The sequence below is a fragment of the Tiliqua scincoides genome, chromosome 4, assembly GCF_035046505.1.
Source record: "Tiliqua scincoides isolate rTilSci1 chromosome 4, rTilSci1.hap2, whole genome shotgun sequence".
Classification (NCBI taxonomy): Eukaryota; Metazoa; Chordata; class Lepidosauria; order Squamata; family Scincidae; genus Tiliqua; species Tiliqua scincoides.
Window position 1 is genome coordinate 174,169,284 of NC_089824.1, and position 18,868 is coordinate 174,188,151.

An 18,868-nucleotide genomic window follows, 5' to 3' on the forward strand; every position below is an offset into this window, starting at 1 on the left:
TAACATTTTACTAATAAAGTAGGAAAACATTACTAATTTTAAGAAAATGTTGGAATGCTGATCTCGTGAAACATAACCAGAGAAGTACTGTTGTGATACGCCTATCATAGCTGGCCAGGGCTTCAATGATACTATGTTCAGACATGACTGTGCTTGGTCCGATGATTCTTGATTTATCAGCTGTGAAATTAGTCATTAGTTTAAGATTACCTTCTAGTCTGCGTTCAGTTCTGAGTGTATGGGAGCAACACAACATCTTTATTGAAATTTTTGAACCTCTATCAGTGGCCAAACTTTAGCAAGCAGCTAGTTGAAATATTACAAGCCCATTATTGAACTTTCTCGGATAGACTATTCCACAAATGCCTTACAATTTGAAATGTAAATGGATCAACACCATCTTGAAAATAGCTGCGTGGTTTATTTCTCAAACTGAAGGCACATGATGGCTGATCTTATACCTTAAGTTTTCTCAGGAACGACAAGGTTGCAATATAACTGACCAAGTATTTTACAGTCTCCCATTCGCTGGCACAGCCTCTGCAGAATATTTAGGTCTAGTGACCTGCTTCACTGATTTGTGAATTTTGTTTGTAACTTTGATCTGGTTTGAATTTGGATCCAAGGCATTTGGGGTTCTTTCTCTCTGGCTTCATGATTAGTTACACAATCCCACTGGCATGTTTTTTTAATGGCTTTTTAGGTTGGCCCTGGAAACGGACTCTCCCTCTATTTGCTTTCAACGTTCAGTACCATACGTGTGTTTCTGCTGGTTATCCCACCTTCTTGATTACAGATGTGCGGCTTCCACGGTGATAAGGAGGATTTGCCCCTTTATAAAGTGCTCCTCCATGTTTCATCGTGGTGCTCCACCCAAAGGCAAGATGGGGAAGGTGCTACTGTGGGTTGGTGAGTCACTCATTATTCTGCATTATTCTTCCCAAGAGGATCCTTTGCTCCCTGTGTGGCTGCTGGTGGGGTTTCATTCCAGCAAAAACTGTGTGTGGTTAGCTGTGCAATAGGATTTCTCCATTCATTTAGACTTTGTTCTTTCTTCTTTTGCAGGTTTGGCTGTTCTGCTGCAGTTGCAGCTCAGTAAGTCTTTCTTCTGCTTTCTATTTAGAGATAGGCAAGGGAGATAGGACAATGGATCAGATGCATAGTACCTACCCGGCTGCTATGGAGAAAATGTGTTTGTCAATCTCAGATTCACATCATGGAAAACCACTGGGGTCAATCTGAGAAAAAAAAATGAGATAATCTTACCATTCCCAATCTTTGGAATAGCGTTGTGAATATATACTTTATAAATGATAGAAAATCCTACATAACTTGTGCAATTGTTTTGAAATCAGCAGAGCCTTCTAATTTTTACTAGGGATTTGCATCAGTCAAAGGGTGCACTATAGAACCTTCTATATGTTTTGCAGTATGTTTTATCAACCCAGTCATGAGATGAGATAAGGAGTAGTCCCATTGCCCATCTGCATGGCTGCTTCACCTAGTCCCTTTTTGCCCCCTTACCTCTTCTTCCTCTCTCTGCCACTCTATTTTTTTGAAATAAAGCAGCAAACCACAACCGGACAAGAAAGCTGGGAGAAGACCTGCACCACTTCCCACTTTTCCCAGCACTGTGCTCCAGCTGTGCTTTGCTGCTCTATTTCAAAACATAGAGCAGCAGTGTGAAGAGAAGGAGACAGGTAAAGTGAACAAGCTGAGGACCTTGGGTAGGGTGGTCACAGCAACAATCGTCTTCCCTTTCTGAAACTGAAGCAGGAAGTGGGGGAGGGGTGGCAGCAGCAACGGAGAGTGTGGCAGAATTTCCATGGCACTTCAGGCATCCTTCCCCTTGGGCCAGACCTGCATGGTACTGTAGCTGCCATGACTTCCCCTGAAGAATCTGGGGAATTGTATTTTAGTGAATGTACTGAGAATTGTCTTGAGAGATCCCAAGCTCCATCCTGCCACAGCATCACAGTCCCCAAGGTTTCCTGGAGGGAGGGAACAACTCCAGTTTAAATGTATGTGGAGTAGATATTCCCAACATGCTTTTTTTCTTTAAAGGTCATTAATGATAGGGTGATATACTGTATTATGGTGCTTTATGCACATGTATATTTGATAGCGGTCTGAGGCTGCAATCCTATCCACACTTACCTATACATCCTATACATGCTTTCCTGGTAGTGAACCTCTTTGAATGCAATTGGACTTACTTCTGAGTATACATGCCTAGCATTGTGCTGTAAGCCACTTTTTGGCCAACTAGTTCAAAGGAACTAAATCATGCCTCACATTTTCAAAGGCTTATCTCCCTGCTGAGCATTTGGCTTCCACGTCATATATATTCCTTGCATGCTTACCTAGCAGTTAAATGTCTTTAAACAGATGACTGGGATGGGATGAAGTTATAAAACAATGTACTACACCTATGTTTGAACGACTAATTCCTCTTTTCCTCTCAGGCTCTGCCTGCAAACTTGTGTGCTATTTCACCAACTGGGCTCAGTACAGGCCAGAACCAGCCAAATACTTTCCAAGCAATATCGACCCACAACTCTGCACCCACCTGATCTATGCTTTTGCTACAATGAATGAAAATAAGATTGCCCCTTATGAATGGAATGATGAAGACCGGCTTTTCCCGGAGTTCACTGCATTGAAAAAACAGTAAGCGTGTAGCAAGATCACAGATTTTTTCCAGAGTACCATTAGACACTAAAATTTATTTAAGGTCACATAGTGTGGCTGTCAGCTCATTATGTGCCACTTGTCAGGAAAGTCACGGCGACAGATGAGAGAACTTATTCTTCTTAACTGGCCCCTTTGCATGGCCAGTTCAGCAGCTTCAGCTCAAGCTCGTTACCATGCACTGGCACCCACCATTGGTTCACCATCACCAATCAGGTTTTAGAGCTGGTATGGCATGATCTGGAATGTTGCCTGATGCTGTCTTGGATCCCATGCCTCTGCAGTACCTAAGAAAACCATAACCCCTACAATGCTCCTTATGTGCTGCCATGAAACTGTGAAGCGCGATGCAGCAAATGCACTGTCCCAGTAAATAAAACTAGAAGCCCCACACTTCCTGGTTTTATGGCAGCACACAAGGAGCATAGTAAGGAAGGGGAGTGATCTGCTCCTTCCTCAAATGAGCGGGAAGTAGATTGTTGTAGTTCACTTTGGTGGCAGGTTGGATGGAGGCAGCAGTGGCAACGGGGTGATAGGCTTTCCAAATCTGCTGCCCTCCTGGGCCCCTCGCATTCAGCTGATGATGCAACCCACATTGGCCTCATGGGTGACTACTGGCTGCTACTTGGAGACTACTAGCTGCAAGAAAAATGGCACTGCAAGTGATATGTAATTTTAGACCCATAGTTGCTTAACACTGATTCAATCAACTAGACTAGAGAAGGCTGGTGAAACATGTTTTGAGATCTAGTACTAGACTGTATAATTATTTCTCTTTTTGTGATTATAGTATATGCTGTTCTTTAGGAATCCCCAGCTGGTGCAGCTGTTGGCTATTGGAGGATGGAATTTTGGCACTCAGAAGTGAGAATTGCTTTTATTTACCTTTGTCACGATAAAGATGTTTTACTTTTTATTGGAACTGTTGTATTCCCACCTTTTGGTCCATTGCAGGACCCCAAAGGTGACTCAAAAACATCATTTTAAACATATACAACCCATGGAATAATAAAGAGCCAAAACCAGAAGCCAAGCATTAAAGTCACAGAACCGGAAGAAAGGAACTCAACCAAGCCAAATGGTGATGCAGAAAGGTTTTGGCAAGGTGCCCCCCCCCCCCAACCAAAGGCAACCAATTCCCAAGGTTGGGAGTTCCACAACTGACCGGGGCACCACAGTTGAAAAGCCTGATCCCATGACCAACCAACTGATGACAATGGGACACAAAGCAGGGTTTCTAATGATGATAGTAGCAGTGGGTGGGCAGGCCAGCTGGTGTGAAAGAAGGCAGTCCTTCAAACCTTCTGATTCTTAACAATAAAACACTTAAATGACTGAAAACCTAATTCAGGCATCCTGAAATTTTACAGTAGTCCAGGGAAACTGATCAATTTGTACCAAGTGCAGGTGGATTTTATTTCATATCTATATATCCCACAAATACAGGACCTGGATTATAAACTAATGTTTTTGTAAATGTGTTCTTGAAGCCTGGGTATTTTCTGTAAGAGAGGCATCTTTAACTTGAAGGGTGAAATCTTTAAAAAAAAACACAAGTGAGATCTGTTCTTTTTAGATTCACCACAATGGTTTCGACAGCTGCTAACCGCAAGGTCTTCATCAATTCTGTAATTGCATACCTACGTAAATTTGGCTTTGATGGGATTGACCTGGACTTTGAATATCCAGGCTCTAGAGGCAGTCCCCCTGAGGACAAGCAGCGCTTTACCATCCTGATTCAGGTAAGGTGTCAGCAGACTGTGGTTCTCTGTCTGGTTTAACCCAGCCTCAGCATTTTTACACCTACGGAGAAATTGGAAATTTCACCATTGCTGGATCTAGTAGCTCATCTCTCTTTGCCCCAGACAAACTGTGCTGTCCCCAGGGTTCCCCAACAGGTGCTTAGAGTGCTTAGACAGAGTACTGTCCGTCTCAGGATTGTATTGGACAGTGGATTGCAAGGGAAAAATGAATCTTCTATTGCACATGTATGCACAACAACTTTATGTACTGTGTCAAACCATTGTCCCATCTAACTTAGTTCTCACCAAGACCTTTGGCAGAGTTCTTTCCCAGCCTTGCCTTCCACTAACTGTGGTAGTTTGATGTGAGTTCTTAAAATGTGTGTATACAGTAGGGAACCCTGGCCAATGGGATTTACATAAATATCCAGCTTGTCCATATTGGTGATTTCTTATATTTGGAACATGCACCTGATTGCAGCATAATTCTGCATGGTGAGAAGTCAAGGGATCTGTGAAAATGAAGTGAGTATGTTTGTCCTTCTCTTTTGCATCTTATTTTGTTAACGCAAATTATTATGTTGTCATGGAAGGGAAGAGGGGGATGTGTAAACTCCATCTGGTGTTCTGATATTTTGCCATATGCTTCCCAAATGCTTTAGAATTTGCAAACACTTGAGAACTTATTTTTTAAAAAGTTAAAATGACAACGGAGATTCTGAAGGTTCTAAATTTTGTGTTTACAGAGCACTGTGAAATTACCATTGCGATATGCCAGGGCTATAGCAGAGGAGCTAGTCGTATAGCAAGTGTAGACATCATGTCACATGACTCACTTGGTACACAAAATAATGTGTGGGATAATCATTATTAGCCTTTTCAGAGTTAAAGCTTACATATTTCTCCACTCCTTAAAGAAAAATAATCAGCACTGCAATTTCACCATTGCTTAAAACACTTTTCCTATTGAATGGTACAAATATCCAGCAGGGACCATTTCAGACAAGTCTGGTTGTGAGCTTAGAGCTGGTCATTGAGCTTACTCACTACAGTGGAAGTCAGGACCCTGGCTACCATAACTTCCTGCATTGAGTGCAGAGAATATTATTTATTTATTACTTATATATCCTGCCTTTCATTCATAGTGGAATTCAGGGTGAGGTTCATGGAATTCTAAGGTAGTCACCCATCCAGGCATTGTCCAGACCTAGACCAACTTAGCTTGAGGTGTATCATGTGCTCTCAGACCAAACCTGGGATTAATTAGTATCCTTGGTCGAAATATCCCATTCTATCAGCACAGAAAGTAAAATCACCAACATTCACTCTAGTAACAAGTATTCACTGGTAGTCCTTCCTTCTTCCTTAGGAAATGCTGGAGGACTTTACAGCTGAGGCTGCAAGCACAGGTCAACCTAGACTACTGATCACAGCGGCTGTGTCTGCTGGGAAAGGAACCATCGATGCTGCCTATGAAATGGCCAAGATCGGAGAGTGAGTAAAGAAAAATGTACCTAGTTTTCCATGGAAACCCTTCACTTGACTGGAGCAGAGTGTTCTGACTTTAGCCTGTGCTTCTAGTGCCCATTCAGTATTTCCTTTTGTGTTAACTGTGCTCCCTGTGTGATTTCTCCCAGGCTTCTAGATTTCATCAGTGTGATGACATATGACTTCCACGGGGGCTGGGATACCTTCACAGGTCACAACAGCCCATTGTATGTTGGATCAGCTGACCAGGGTGACTTCAAGTATTTCAACTGTGTAAGGAAACTGACAACAGATTTGATCAACTTTTCCCATGGAACGAGATAAACCCTGAGACCAACCTCCTGTTTTCTGTGGTTTCTTCTTTTACAGGAATATGCAATGAACTACTGGAGGGATAATGGTGTTCCAGCTGCCAAGCTTCTAATGGGATTCCCTACCTATGGGCGCACCTTTAGACTTACTTCCAGTGACACATCCGTGGGCGCTCCTGCTTCGGGGGCTGGATCTTCTGGACCTTATACCAGGGAAGCTGGATTTTGGGCCTACTATGAGGTGATTATTGAGAGAAAATTCATATCAGTGGCTTCTTATAGAATGGGTACAAATGAGTGAAATTACCTCAGTGCAAATAGTCATTCTGGGTAAATGCATGGAGAGAGAAATCAGGATTGCACCCACTGGTTTCTCCCTGCACGTTTTCAAGAGGAGCCTATGCACATGCATCAAGATGCATGTAGGTTCCCTACGTGCAATCCACACCTGGCAAAAATAGAGGATATAAATAGGGGCACAAACAGGAGGAGTGCACATGTGTTTTGCTGTGTGCATAGGCTTCTGTGCAAATATCTTCAATGCTTGAAAGTTTGGGGCAAGGCTTCAAGTGTGATCCCAATTCCCTTCACTATGTGGCCAGTTCTATCTGCAATGAACATTTTGTACTGAGCTACTGTTCTCTTTAATGTCTATTTCTTACCTGTACCTGACATCACGGTATTTTTGCAGATCTGCACGTTCATAAGAGATGCAACTGTTAACTGGATTGAAGACCAGAAGGTCCCATATGCCTACAAAGGGAATGAATGGGTTGGATTTGACAATGCTAAGAGTTATGAATACAAAGTAAGAGCTTCCTTTGAATAAATAAGCTTTTAGTGCAGATTTGAAATGCCCCTCCCATTTTCTCCATCATATTCTCAGGTGGCAAAAATGGGGTACTTGGAAAACTCTGAGGCATTACAGCTATAACCTAATTATCCACAGATTTTTCACCTGTGATTTTATCTCAATGCAATGAGAAGGGCCCTTTAAATTAAAGGAGAAAAGTTGTTTAACAATAGCTTCGTTAATACAAGGGAGGGCAGCTGGCTGACAATCCATCAATTACACTCTCTCCAGGCACTTAGAACAGCTTCACTTCAAGGCAAGTGATCCTTCCCTTCCTCCTGAGCACATGAAAGAATGATAATCACTTTGCATTCTTTCCCAGTGCTGAGCTCTGAATGAAGGGAGGGGTTGCTGGCTTGGAGTGAAGCCTTTCTAAGCACCTAGGGAGAGACTGATTGATGGATTGTTTGCCTAATGCCTCTGTCTTACATCACAAAGGTAAGCAAGGCTGTTTTAAAATTGCCTAGCAAAGGGACATTGTTTTTTAAATGGATTTGCTTTAATGCTGTTTTTGCCATCTATGTGAGTTCTGGGAACAGAATCTTTGCAGATACTGAAACTCAACCTGTACTTACCATTCCCCCAAAAAAGGTCTCCCTCAGAATGGCACTATGTCATGAGTAGTGCTGCCCACATCCTTGTCCACAGAGGCACAGAACAAACTGAAAAGAACCAAACACTCTTGCGCCCCCCCCCCCCAGTAACTGCTGTGGCTTCCACCACCAAACCATGGTAACAGTTATGAGCCTGTCCCCTATGCAGTCCTGAGGCACAGGTCTGCAACATGCCACACTTCCACATCATGCTGTCCCCCTCCCAGGATACTTACCTAGGTGCAGGGAACCTCGTGTGACACTCCAAACAGCTCCAAAAGTCTTCTGAGGCTTCTGGCATGATCTTTAAGAAATCCATTGGTTTTCTAACAAAAAGTGGAAGTACTTTTTAAGATTGTGCCAGAAGCCTCAGAAGGCTTTTGGAGACATTTGGAGCACACATGAGGCTTCACCTGCCTGTGGACTGGCTCCAATGGGTGGGGCGGAGACAGCAGCGGTGGAGCTCAGCGGGTGCAGTTCCTGGGACTTTTGCCTCCTGCTCCCCAAGGCCCACCACTGCGTGGTAAACCACCTTCTCAAAACTTTACTTTCAAGAATTCCACTCACCCGTGAAAGTGCTCTGTTCATCTTGAAACCTATTTTAGATTCATAAGTCCTCAGCATCTTCAAATTTTCCCATAACTATTTTTAAGAGAATTTTCAGACCCAATCTGGTTTCCTCTCACAAGGTGTCGTATTTGATTTGCCACAAACATCTTGGCCAGTATTCATTTCTGACACACTGAACTGATGCAACATGTTTAGGCTGTTGCAATTGTATTTTATAATAAAAATGATTCACTTTATGCAAGATCTCCCTTTGTTTAGATTCACTAATTGGAATCCAAAGAGTCCCAAATGTCAGTGGAAACAACTTCTGGAACAGGGAAGGAGCTGCAGAAGTCCCAGTGTGTATATGGAACATTGGTGTGGCCATTTGGACATTTTAAACAAATAAAGTAAAATTATGATATTAAAGTGAATAAGGTCCAAATACTAACCAACTTTCCAGCACGGGCATAGCTGTGCCAATGAAACGTGTGCTGCATCCTGCAGTTGGGTGGCACTCATGGAGGCATTCTCAAGGAAAGGGAATGTTTGCTCTCTTACCTCGGAGCTGCATTACCCTTATGTTGGGGCTTGAAAGTGGGTTAGGATTGTGCCCTAAGATAGGAAAGCTAGCAGCATTTTTACAGATGAGTCTTAAGTCAGCTTTTGCCTGAGCTGGATTGGTAATGAAATGCAAAAACTGTATCTGCCAGAATGTTCCTTCATGTTACAAATGCCTCCCTACTTGTGAAGAAACAAAAATGGGAAGGTATCATGAAATCACAATTGAAACCTCCCATGAGAACAGTGCCTACACCAGGTTGCTGGGCCCTCTGGGCCACCTGTGTTCTTTTGACCAAGACACTTGTGTGACAACTGTATTCTTCCCATCAGCCAATGGGAGCATTCCCTCAAGGCCCCATGATGATGCAAGGGCTTCTGGGGGGATGCTCCCATTTGTAGATGGGGTGCCAGGTGCAGCAATGATGCAAAGTCCCTTGGCTGAATTCCTCTACCACTGCCAGTAGTGCAGGAGAGTTCAGGAGTTGGCCAAGCTGGGTGGACCCTCTGCTGGGTGTGGGCCTTGGCTGTTGCCCAGCAAGATTGATCCTTGCATGAGAAAATGACCTCATAGGGAGCATTTTGGGAACGTTGCTTAATGCATTTTTGGGATTCTCTTGCAGGCCCAGTTTGTGAAGGAGAATCTGTTTGGGGGTGCCATGGTGTGGGCCATTGATCTGGATGACTTCAGATGGATTCTGAAGTGGATTCTGTGGTGGATTCTGTGGTGGATTCTGTGGTGAAGGAGCCTATCCATTAATCAACAAACTGAAAAGTCTCCTTGCAGGAGGTAAGGAGATAGAGTGAAAAGCCCAAGGCCAAGTTTGCTCATTGTCTTGTGTGAAGCAAGAGCTTCTATTGACTTTCAGATTGGCTTCCATATGAAGGTATGATGTACTCCCACCCAGTGTTTATTTGAACTTAGTAAGAAGAATGCCAGCTCATCCCAGGCTTCAAAAATGTAGGCTACTAATGTGCCCTGTCAGTGCCAGGGTAACAGTGGGGCAATTCTGTATCTTTTGGCAAAGTCTGATTTCCATCTATCTAAAAACACACTCCATGCTTTCCTGTGTGTTTAAAGGAGAAGACTGTTTGATATACTGACATTAATGGATACATTTGTCTCCATACTAGAAAAAACACTCTTAGATGGGAGAAATGAGTGCTGCTCATCAAATGTAGCAAAATATATATTTAAGGCACTGTCAAGGTGTAAATTCCTCTGTATTTCTTTGCCTGATCAATGATTGGTGGCTACCCCGAATGTTTTAATTTTGTTTTCTTGTTGGATTGTTTATGCCAATAAAGGTGGAATGAATGAATGAAAAAACACTCTTTCTTTTAGGCTGTGGTGGTGTTGTTCCACCTCCTACTGATCCTCCTACTGTACCTCCTGAGGAAACAACTCCTCTTCCGGAGGAAACAACCCCTTCTGAAGAAACCCCTACTCAGCCTCCTGAAGAACCCACAACACCTAAGCCAAGTCCTGGAGATGGTGAGTTTGATGTTGACCAAAGTTAGTTTTAGCAATATAGTGCACAATCCTGCCCTTCACTTGGGCCAGCCCAGGAGGGTCGCAAATGTACCATAAAGCACATTTGCGCCCTCTCGGTAGTAAGCTGCGGTGGTGCACAGAGGTGCGCCAGCACATGGAGGCTGAATACAGCCTCCGTGGAGGCTCTGGGGTGGGTGGGGAGGAGGCGGGAGGGAGGTGTTACTGGGCAAGTAGTGGGTGGACTTGGGAGTGGGCGGGTGAGGAGTGGGAGGCGGGGCTTCAAGCCGCTCTGCTCTCCTTGGACTTGTGCCACCTCAGGTGATGATGCAAGTCTGAGGAGACCCATAGGGGCAAGGGCGACTTACCCAGAGGTAAGGAGAAAAGTTTCCCCTTGCCTCTGGATGAGCCGCTGTGGGCCCCAATCCCGCTCTGGATACAGAGCAAGCCTCTTGGCTTGCTTGTTCCACTACAGGATAGGATCATGGCCATAGTTGGTGAAAGATGAACAACTGGTGACCCATGGACCACCAGGACCTTAAAACAATATTTTGTCTGACCACTTGTGGCCGCATTACATTATTATCTAGGTGTAGTTTCAAAACAAAAACAGGTCCACAGTATCCAAATAGGGGAAAGAAAAAAAATTGCACTTTGTAGGGGAGAATGAGAGATACTTCAAGCCTCAATATTATTTCAGTCTTTAGATTTTTCTGTATCTAATCCTGACATAATGTGTACAGTAAAATTTTTGTTGCAAAATACACTTGGAACCTCTAGTCTACCATCTGGAGAACAGCATGAATTCCAAAGAGACTCAGGTTACCCATCCCTGGTAGAATTTTGTCGTAGGGCTATAGGCCATTATATATGTGTGTATAAAATATTGCAATTTTTTGCAACTTATATTTTTAACAAATCTAAAATCGAAACAATTTCCTATTATTAAATGTGTTATTGGATAATGTGTCATTATGGCAAACTGGGCAACTAGCCTAGCTGTATCTTCAGATGTTTCTGGATGGTAGCTCTTATAGCATTTAGAGCTTGTAGCATTAAACTGAGTGGGGTCTGTGGTAGGTATGATTCTCAAGGAAGTAGGATAAACCTATCTGAGGTTTTGTGATGTGATTTCTAGTTTCTGATTTTGCTCACCTCTAGCTATCCATAAAACCAGAAGCACTTGGCACAATTCTGTATAGCTTGCAATTGGCAAGTTTGCAAAACCAGTGCATTTGACACTAGGGAGCCATTAGGGGTGTCAAACATAAGGCCCGTGAGCCAAATGCAGCCCCCAGAAACTATTTATCTATTAGCTATTTATCTGGCCCCTGTTATAATTGGACTCACTCAGCATAATAATTGGGCTCTCTCATTTCTTAAAAATGTGTACAAGATTTGCACATTTTCTCTTCTCACTTTCGCAGCTAATAAGTTTCTATGTGAGAACAAAGTGCTTATTTCTGGCCATCATCTGCTTAATGACATCACTTCCTGCTTAATGATGTCACTTCCGGTCCTTAGCAGCCACTATGAATGCTAACTTTGGCCCTCTTTATGACCCCTGGTCTAGAGCATCTAGAAATACTCTTGCAGGATAGGGGGCTGAACCAGAAAACAAGTCTGATAATTAACTTTGTGTCAATAACTGAACTGTCTTTCCACTTTCTTACCAGGTTATCCCTGCAAAGTTGTATGCTATTTCACTAACTGGGCTCAATATCGCCCTGAACCTGCCAAGTACTTCCCAAACAATGTGGACCCAAATCTGTGCACTCACCTCATGTATGCCTTTGCAACTATGAATGACAATAAGATTGCCCCTTATGAATGGAATGATGAGGATGTCCTTTTCCCCCAGTTCCAAGCCCTAAAGCAGAGGTAAGTTTTTCTTAGTTGCAGCATTCGGATATAGCCAAATGTGGGGGATAGAGGGATTGTTAACATTTTTAGTAAGGTCTATGAGCTTTTCTGAGGGACGTTACAAAAATTAGACTCTGAGGGCAGACTCTTCCTTCAGAATCCAAGAAAAATGACCATGATTTAATGGTGGCATTAGACTTCATCAGCAAAGAGCTATTCTGATACCTCAAAATGTTGTTTGACTTAAGTATAAGTAGACTTAAGAAGAAGCTTTAAGTAGAAGTCAGCTGGAAATACTGGTAGCCAGAAAATATAAATAGTTAGCATGTTATTTTTGCAGTAATGTTAACTATAGATTTTCTACACTCAAGTTGGTTTTCAATTTTAAAATTTTTCCTTTTCTTTCTCCTCTTTTTCCTTTTCTTAGCAATCCTGCATTGGTGACACTGCTGGCTATTGGAGGATGGAACTTTGGCACTCAGAAGTGAGTCATAATCTATCTATAACTTTGAAAAATTGAGGGTGCAATCCTAGAATGCACTTGGGCTGATGCAAGTCTCTTGCGCTGACCTGGGAATGTTGCAAAAGTGCCATAAAGTGCCACTTGTTGGGGAAATAGGATGTGCGCTGCTCTCCTCAAGCTGCCATGGGCCCCGGGGTGAGGGTGAGTGGCATCAGCCGAGCTGAGCTTGGGGTCTGGGGGGAGTGGGGAGGAGATGGGTGGGAGGCATTCTGGGGCAGAGGGAGGGTGGATGGTGAGCAGAACCATCCAGGCGGGAGGGCGGGGAGCAGGAGGTAGGGTCAGAACCTGGCAGTTATGACAGATCTTGACCCCATTCCCGGGCAGCCCAGGGTAGTCCTGGGTTGTTTGGATTTGCACCACCTCATCAGGTGCAACACGACATGGGGTAAGAGGAAACATTTTCCCTTGCCTCGAGCTGCGTCACTTTTGGCCGCAAACCTGCAGCGCAGGCCCACTGGCCTGCCTGCTTCCAGCACAAGTTAGGTTTGTGCTCTGAGATGATCAAGATAGAACTTGAGAATAGCATACAATAAGGGGGTGGCAGACTGAATTGAATCAGACCCCCTGAATAGTCTGCCTAGCACCTGCTCTCATAGGCCCCTTTTGATTTCCCTGTAGTTCTTGAAACAGGAAAGAGAGAAAATGACAAATGCAAGAAGGAAGGGAAGCCTCTCTCTTGCTTGCCTCCCCCATCTGTTCCTTCCTTCTGGTATGTTCGTGTGTGTGCAGTTGCAAATTTTGGGCTGTTGCAACTTCTTTTCATCTTTCTTGGATGGAGATGCAGCCCACATCATAAAGATAAAAAAGGCCAGAGTGACACATAGGCTGAACTTCCAGCAAAAATTGAAAGCCCTTACTGGTCATGATTTTCAGTGGACACTTTATAGGGAAATAAGAATTAACACTTCACATGAAATATAAAAGGTGAGAGGAAGTGGTTTGCCCAAGGCTACCTAATAAGGTTGAGACAGCAGCATGATTCAAACCAGAGAAGCTGTGATTCAGAATTCAGCCTCTTAGCTCAGGTCTCAGTAAAGATTGAATAACTCTGAATAAACGTCTTAATCAAGAACACGTGTTTTTCTCTGCTGCTTCCTGAAGTTGTTTTTAAGAGGTGTCACAAGACTCTTGGCTATTTTGTTTGTTTGTTTCCTCCAGATTTACTATCATGGTTTCCAGTTCAACTAACCGTCAGATCTTCATAAACTCAGTGATTGCATATCTCCGCAAACATGGCTTTGATGGGATTGATCTGGACTTTGAATATCCAGGCTCTAGGGGCAGCCCCCCTGAGGACAGGGAGAGATTCACCGTCTTGATACAGGTATGAAATCAATAAGTTTAGCAATCTGTCGCTTGTATTCAGCAAAGAAGGAAGAATGTTTGACAGCAGAAAAGAGTTCTGTCACGGCAAGTCCCCATTGCTTGAAGGACAGACCTCAAAGATCTTTCTCTCTCTTTAGGAAATGGTGGCAGCTTTTGATCAAGAGGCCAAGGAGACTGGGCGCCAGAGGTTGTTGGTGACAGCAGCTGTTTCTGCTGGTAAACCAACTATTGATGCTGGATACGAAATGGAAGAAATAGGAAAGTAAGTGGCAGAGAAAAAAGTAATAACTTTGTAGAAAGCAGTTATGACAATTGCTTAAACTTACTTGGAACTCATATTCTCATATATGTGTAGTAACTAGCTATGTGGACCACATGCAACCGCCTCCATCCCCCACCACACAAAAAAATACAATTCATTTTGGTAGCCCATGGAGGAGTGCACAGTGAGACACTGGAAATGCCAGCTGCAGGGAGGGGTCCATTCTCCACAGTCTCTGGTGGTCAGTGGGGAAGCATCTCACCGGGTGAGTACTCCTCCACAGACTACCAGAAAGGGTGGAAAATGGATCCTCCCACAGCTGACACTTCAGTAAGTGCTGGACAACCAGAGATGTTGGAGAAAAGATTACCTATATTCACAGCCAATACTTCTGTATTGTAAGTGGTCCGTGGGGAAGTGCTCACTTGGAGAAACACTAGAAGTGATCAAAGGTGATCATTTTTTCCCCCCTAAGACCTTGTGGACCACTTCTCAGGGTCTCATGGACCACCTGTGGTCCCCAGACCACAGATTGGGAATCACTGTCTAGAGTTTTATTGTTTTATCAGTTAAACTTAAACTTGCACTTTTGTTGCAGATATCTAGATTTTATTAGCGTAATGACCTATGACTTCCACGGTGGTTGGGACACTTTCACAGGGCACAACAGCCCCCTGCATGTTGGATCTGCTGATATTGGAGACTACAAATATTTCAACTGTGTAAGAACATGGAACACTATTTTTTTTTTTTTAGCAGGTTGCTCCTTGTTGATTAAACAATGGTTGTGTGATGTGGTTTCACTATCGCTCTTGCAGGAGTTTGCCATGAAATACTGGAGAGACAATAAAGTTCCTGCCGGGAAACTTATTATGGGATTTCCCACATACGGACGAACCTTCAGGCTCTCTACCAGCGATACATCAGTGGGTGCTCCTGCCTCTGGAGCTGGCTCTTCTGGACCATACACACGCGAGGCTGGCTTCTGGGCTTACTATGAGGTGAGATTATGTCCCATAAATATATGTATGATTTACATTGCCTTTCCCATGTTTTTGTCCTGGCAACACTGGATCATATATTTGTTTTAAACTGAGGCTTTAGCTTTCCCCATTTTTAATCCTTCCATGAGCTAGCTAGATCGTATTTAAAAAATGCTTCTCTGGCAATACCCTGACTGGATGTTATGCTGGATTCACAACCAATCAAAATCAGTCTCTTTAAAGGTTCATCAATTCATACCATGGTATGCTTTCAGATCTGTACCTTTGTGAAGGATGCTACTGTTAATTGGATTGAAGACCAGCGAGTCCCCTATGCCTACAAAGGTTCTGAGTGGGTTGGATTTGACAACAAAAAGAGCTTTGGATACAAAGTAAGACCATCTTCATTAACAATGACTTTTTTCCTTTTACACAGTTTTCTATTTCTCCATGTTGTCTCTCAAATGCCTAAATGTTGCCTATTTTGTCCTGTTTGGAAACAGGAGCCACCTGTTCATAAACAGAGGTGTCCTTTAACGTTAATGTTAATATACTCCTTTTTTAACAAGAGTAGTTCATGAAGCAATTTGCATAGTAAAATAATATATTAATATTCTTAATATGATTATTAAGACTATTTATATATTTCTTTTCAATAAGAGTTCACAAATTGGTTTAAATAGTAAAATAAATCAGATGGTTCCCTATCCTCAAAGGGCTCACAATCTAAAAATTCAGATTGTTTAGATGTTCTTGCAACTATGTGGGAGCCACTATGTGGGAGTCACTTCCACGGAACACAGTGGAACTTACTTCTGAATACTGTACACATTTATAGGATTGCTCTATCAACCACTTAATTGCGTGTTGACATGTGGTTGGGTCATTTCAACATTCTCTCAGCTACATGGGAGTGCTAACACCTGGTTGGTAGAATATCCAATGGGCACTGATAATATTTGGTGAAACTGTGTATCACAGACAGTGAGTTTGCATTAGGTTCTTGACTTATGACACGTTCAATAGTAATAACCTATATGATGGTTTTCTTGAACCTAAACTTATTTTGAGTTAATTTTCTTCACTCAAGAAGTTTCATGTCTTGTTTGTGTGTTGTGAGCCTATCATGTGAACCTATCATTTTGCTTGTAGGCTGACTTTGTGAAGGAGAACAAATTTGGTGGTGGCATGGTGTGGGCTATTGACTTGGATGACTTCAGTGGCTCCTTCTGTGGTGAAGGACCGTACCCTCTGATAAGTGAGTTGAAGAACCTACTTGCAGGCAATGGTAAGTTGATGCAAACAAGCGGTTTTGAGGAATTTCAAAAAGAAGTCAGAATACCTGTTTTCAAACTTTTGTGACTGAAGACTTCCTTGACCTACTGGTCCATTGGCTGTGGCTCCCCATAAGGGCTACAATCCTATACATTGTATAGGGGTGTGGATTTTTCACAAGGATTCCACAGCTTTGCTGGCTGGTTTCTGCAGCTCCTTAGGGAGCCAAGGCTCACAGTTTGAGAACCACAGGGTAAAGGCAGTAGTTCTATAGCAGAGTACATGTTTTGCATACAGAAGGTCCCAGGTTTGGTTCCTGTTATTCCTAGATACAGGTGGGAAAGACCCTTGTCTGGAACTTAGAGAGACTGAGCTAGATGAACTATTGGGCTTACTCTGGATATGCAGCTTCATATGTCCACAGGACCAGTGCAGGTGGCACTATTTATATGAAACCTTGCACCTCCTCTTACATAACATGATGGCATTTTCTTTCTCAGGGACTTCTGCAGTTCTGATTTAGCATTATAGCTGCAAACTAGCAGAATGGAAAACTCCCATACAGACATGCCCAAATGCTTAGCTGCTATTGAATTGCTCAGAAACAACCTTTCGAAAAGAAACTTCCTTTATCCTGAATGTATATACAGTATTGCATTTGAAAATAATGTTGACAGAATACTTGGCTTTGTCTCTCTTTCTGTAACTATGTTCTATAATGCTCTGATTTTCAGTTACTTGAATTATAAAAGAGTGATTATATTTCCCATTAGGAAGGTGCATTTCACTATTTTCCTGTCCTGATGTGGTATACTTATGCACAGTTATGGTTATAGGAAGATTACTGGCAAATGAGAGAAAAGACCAGATTCCTGATCCATGTCTGTTTCTTTCAGTTTGTGGTGACCCAGGAGATATTATAATACCATCGATCACCCCTCCTCCACCTACAGATCCATCTGATCCCACCACCCCCACCCCTACCCCGGAAGATTCTGAATTTTGTGCAAACAAAGCTGATGGCATTTATGCTAATGAGCATGATTCCAATAAGTTCTTTATTTGTGCTGGAGGTCAGACGTTCCCCATGTCTTGTGCAGCTGGCCTGGTCTTTGATGAATCCTGTAAGTGTTGCAACTGGCCTAAGAATTAAAGACCCTTTGAAATAATGTGTTAACAACTATCTCTCTTTACATTGTCTGTAGCACTCCCCTTCCCCTTCATATGGAGCAATAAAGCTTATTCACACATCTTGCTGTCTTGATGTCTCCTTTATTGTTTTTGGGAGGTTATGATGAAATTACATATTCTTCAGTTATATCTGCTCTTTAGTGTTGAATTTAGTGGCACTTTCCCAAACTTTGTAGTCTTTGGTCTTCAACATTTTTCATGCCATGACCCCATGAAATAAATAAATAAATAAATAAATAAATAAATATATAAGATTAGGGACCCATCACCATTCCTACCCTTCTCCCAGGAGCCCCGCCCCATCTTTCCCCCTATATCTTGGGACTTCACAACAACCCTGTGAGGTAACAGTTTGAGCAGAGCTGGTCTTAGTGGCAGCAGGGCATGACAGTGAGAAGAGGCTGTGCAGGATTATATTAAGAAAGTTTTGATAAGGCAAAATCATGATTGAATTGAATCCAAGTCCTCTCTGGCACAGGCTTCGAAAGACTTCTCCAACCCCCAAATGAGGCTTTGTGACCCCATTTGGGTCCCAACCCACAGGTTGAAGAACACTGCTCTATACAGTATTTCTCAAGGTTTGTGCTCTGCTGTCTTCTGTTTGTCCTCTGTTTGTCCACCTATTCAAAGTACCACCGGAGATAACTAGCACTGACATCATTCCCAGTTATTTCTGGGTTGGGATGCCTGATGTGACACAACAAACACCAGTAAAAGACTCAGGGTGGATGAGAGGGCTTTTTCAAGTATGGAAAAACATGCTTTGGAGCTCTGCCTGCCAAGCAGAACCTCCTACTGCCATTTGTTGTCGTGTTCCTAGTCTCATAGCTGGGCAGCAAGTGTCCAGCAAGTACCACCAGACACTGCTTCAAGTACTACTGGTGGTACCCATACCACTAGTTGAGAAACATTGCTCTACACCTTTCTCTTACACCTGACATGACACAATTTCTTTCTTAAAATGCTCTTGCAGCTACAGTAAGGATGCTCAGCCTCAAGCAATGTTCCTAGATCAATTTTGGTTTGGCAAGAGATTGGCCTGGGCCATTCTTTCCTGGCACATCCCCAATACTACGTACATGTATAAAACAGTATGCCAAACAATGTACAAGGCAACACCAGCTCCCTCCAGCCCCAGTTGCCAGAGTCCAGGGGAGGGTGCTGA

At 43.0% G+C, this 18,868-nt stretch overlaps 2 protein-coding genes across 2 annotated transcripts; both read left to right on the top strand.

Annotated features, from left to right (window-relative positions):
* The first annotated feature begins 884 nt into the window (after positions 1-884).
* On the top strand, positions 885-10,309 carry LOC136648535 (acidic mammalian chitinase-like). Its single transcript, XM_066624651.1, has 12 exons — positions 885-909; positions 1,066-1,095; positions 2,466-2,670; positions 3,499-3,555; positions 4,268-4,433; positions 5,803-5,927; positions 6,071-6,194; positions 6,291-6,473; positions 6,924-7,040; positions 9,412-9,478; positions 9,513-9,578; positions 10,134-10,309. The coding sequence occupies exons 1-12, from the start codon at positions 885-887 to the stop codon at positions 10,307-10,309; spliced, it is 1,341 nt and encodes a 446-aa protein (XP_066480748.1).
* Positions 9,508-17,727, top strand: LOC136649628 (acidic mammalian chitinase-like). Its single transcript, XM_066626406.1, has 11 exons — positions 9,508-9,578; positions 10,134-10,283; positions 11,957-12,161; positions 12,571-12,627; positions 13,825-13,990; positions 14,130-14,254; positions 14,853-14,976; positions 15,073-15,255; positions 15,513-15,629; positions 16,390-16,525; positions 17,409-17,727. The coding sequence occupies exons 3-11, from the start codon at positions 12,064-12,066 to the stop codon at positions 17,663-17,665; spliced, it is 1,263 nt and encodes a 420-aa protein (XP_066482503.1). The 5' UTR covers positions 9,508-9,578; positions 10,134-10,283; positions 11,957-12,063; the 3' UTR covers positions 17,666-17,727.
* Positions 17,728-18,868: the final 1,141 nt, after the last annotated feature.